This window comes from Vicia villosa, linkage group LG7, assembly GCF_029867415.1.
Source record: "Vicia villosa cultivar HV-30 ecotype Madison, WI linkage group LG7, Vvil1.0, whole genome shotgun sequence".
Taxonomy (NCBI): domain Eukaryota; kingdom Viridiplantae; phylum Streptophyta; class Magnoliopsida; order Fabales; family Fabaceae; genus Vicia; species Vicia villosa.
The window spans coordinates 119,553,508-119,556,663 of NC_081186.1; the positions used below are offsets into that span (position 1 = coordinate 119,553,508).

Consider the following 3,156-nt stretch of genomic DNA (forward strand, 5'->3'; position numbering starts at 1 on the left):
GTCTTCATCCGATTAAATAAAGCAAATCGTTCTTGTTTGTTATTTTTCTTCTGTCCAGACCTTTTTTCGGAAGTGCATTTCCGAATTCCTCCAAGGGGGTGAGTTCGGAGATGAACTTCTGAAACACCACATTTTCTGAAAATGTAACTTTATTTCGGAGATGCATCTCCGAAATCAATATTTTATATTAAAAAAAACACGTTTTCAGAAGTTCATTTCCGAAAACACCTTTTTTTCAAAAAAAAGTACCTTTTCGAAAATGAACTTCCGAAACAAGGGGTAGTGTTGTAAGTTCACTAGGGGTGAGCAAGAAGGTTAGGAGGTGGGTGAAGAAATTCTCTTATATTCATGAAGTTCTTCTAAAAGCTGCAAGCATTTGGGATCTAGGTGTATTGAGAACTATTACCTCGTCGTTAATGATATAGGGATGAATTTATAATTATAAGACCCACTCATGTAGGTAAAATTATCCTACTATTTATGCAGGATAATGGAGTTGTCCCCAAAATAAAAATAAAAGTATTCAATCAAAATTTAAGTAATTTATTTCGGTAAATAAAAATGTCACGCATTTCATTAAAATATAAAGTATTTTATTGTTAAATTAAATCTCACTGTTCCTTAGATTTACTATGGGATGGTTTTCCTCCACTAAGAGAAACAACCACGAATACGATAGAATAAAATCTATATAATGACACATGCAAACTCATCCTCCATTGCAGTGCAGTAGTGAGAACAAACATATACAAACACATGGCTTCCTCACTCTCTTTGCTAACTCTTCTTCTCTTCACTGTCATCTCTACCGTTAAGTCCTGCCCTCCGTCAGACCGGGCAGCCCTCTTAGCCTTCAAAGCTGCCCTAACAGAGCCCAAATTAGGCATCTTCAACACCTGGTCGGGCTACGACTGCTGCCGAGGATGGCACGGCGTCAGCTGCAACCCCACCACATGGCGCGTTACCGACATAAACCTCCGCGGCGACTCCGAAGATCCAATCTTCCAGAACATCACTCACTCCGGCAGCATGACCGGAAACATCTCGCCGGAGATTTGTAAACTTGACGAGCTCACCACCGTGATTATCGCCGACTGGAAATCCATCTCCGGCGAAATACCTTCCTGTATTACCTCTCTTTCCTCACTCCGAATTCTCGACCTCACCGGAAACCAAATCTCCGGCGACATTCCGGGAAACATCGGAAAGCTCCAGAAACTCACTGTCTTGAACCTCGCTGACAATGCAATCTCCGGCGAGATTCCGATGTCGATCGTCAGAATCTCTAGTCTCATGCACCTTGACCTTAGCAACAACCAAATCATCGGCGAGTTACCCGCCGATTTCGGGAGACTCCGTCGACTGAGCCGCGCGTTGCTGAGTCGAAACCAACTAGTTGGTTCCATTCCTAATTCGGTTCTTAAAATGAACCGGCTCGCAGATTTGGATTTATCATCAAACAAGATAACCGGTTTGATTCCGGTTCGCCTCGGAAAAATGCGGGTTTTATCCACTTTAAAACTTGATGGTAACTCTATGACTGGTAAAATACCATCTACTTTATTAAGCAATACGGGTATGGGTATTCTGAATTTGAGCCGAAATGGGTTTGAAGGACCCATACCCGATGTATTTGGGTCGAAATCCTATTTCATGGTTCTTGATTTATCTTTTAATAATTTAACGGGTCGGATACCCGGTTCGTTATCATCAGCGAAGTTTATGGGTCATTTGGATATTAGCAATAACCATCTTTGTGGAACTATACCAATCGGTTCTCCATTTGATCATCTCGATGCGGCGTCGTTTAACAACAATGATTGTTTATGTGGAAATCCATTGAAGACTTGTTAATTATTGGGTTGTTAATTGTTATTATTTGATTATTATTATTATTATTAAGGTGAAGTGAAGGTTAAGTGTGATTTTGAATTTGATGTAATATGTTTTTGTCATGTAATGTAATACTATACTATAGTGGACAAAAATATGGGTGCAGATGTGAGATGCCAATCACATGATATGTTTATGGTTGCATGTGCATATGTGCATACAGAAACACATCGGTCAAGCAAAGTTGGAATATTGTTGTGTAATTGCATGTGATGTGAGTTTGCTTTGCAACGTGAATGATTTGGATTATGATCCTTTTGGTCGGGTTTGCTTTTTATTCTACAACATAAATCCTCGTGTTTTAGAGAACTTTATGGTTAGATGGCCATATAATTGATATACTATGTATGCTTGGATCTCTAGATTTATAATGTGTAGGTCGCACTTGTGGTAGAGGATTATAATAGACCAATAATATTTAGATATGTAAGTGATAAAAGATGGATTATAAAAGATACTTTGGTGTGGGTTTGGGGTGATTAATTCTCATATAATATAAGTAATATATTTGTAATGGTTTCCAACAATTCAAGAAAATATGTTTAAAAGAAAAATATAGAGCTGATCTACGATCAATCAAATGAGAGTCTGTAAAAATACGTGATAGTATGAACAAACTATTAAGTTATATATTTATAGATTTGGTCCCTTGAAGAGGGAGATCAGTTCTTTTAATTATAACTTTGGCTAAATGCAATATCACCTTAACTAAATAGTGATAGTGTTGAATGGGTCATCTCATTGTTATTTTTTGGTTTTTTCTTTCGCCACCTTCCTATGGGGTCACCCCCAGCGAAAATCCTAAAATACCCCTGCTTCAGAAATGAACTTCCGAAGCGCTTTTTTATTTTAAAAAATTTCCTTAATTCGGAAGTGCATCTCCGAAAACACCCCATGGGGGTGTCTTCGGAGATGAACTTCCGAAAACACCTCATGGGGGGTGTCTTCGGAAATGAACTTCTGAATTATGCAGAAACTGTGTTTTTTTTTTATGTTTTTCATAACAGTCTCGCATTTTAATTAAACGCAAACGCCAAATAAAATAAGCAATAGATAAACTGAAAATACTAATATGATAAATAAAAATAAAAAAATACTAATCCGATGAAAATAATATATACAAACCGAAAAAAAATAAAAATAGTGTGCTAAAGATACAATCAGATAACAAAAAATATATAAACCCGACCACTACTGGGTGTGCCTAAACCTCTCCCCCTGAGACCTCCTCTGCCGCCTGTATGTCGCCGCACGGTCCGCATC

At 38.0% G+C, this 3,156-nt stretch overlaps 1 protein-coding gene across 1 annotated transcript; it reads left to right on the plus strand.

The window, feature by feature from the left end:
- Positions 1-694: 694 nt before the first annotated feature.
- On the plus strand, positions 695-2,142 carry LOC131618431 (DNA damage-repair/toleration protein DRT100-like). Its single transcript, XM_058889653.1, has one exon. It carries the CDS (start codon positions 757-759, stop codon positions 1,852-1,854), a length of 1,098 nt encoding a protein of 365 aa, XP_058745636.1. The 5' UTR covers positions 695-756; the 3' UTR covers positions 1,855-2,142.
- Positions 2,143-3,156: the final 1,014 nt, after the last annotated feature.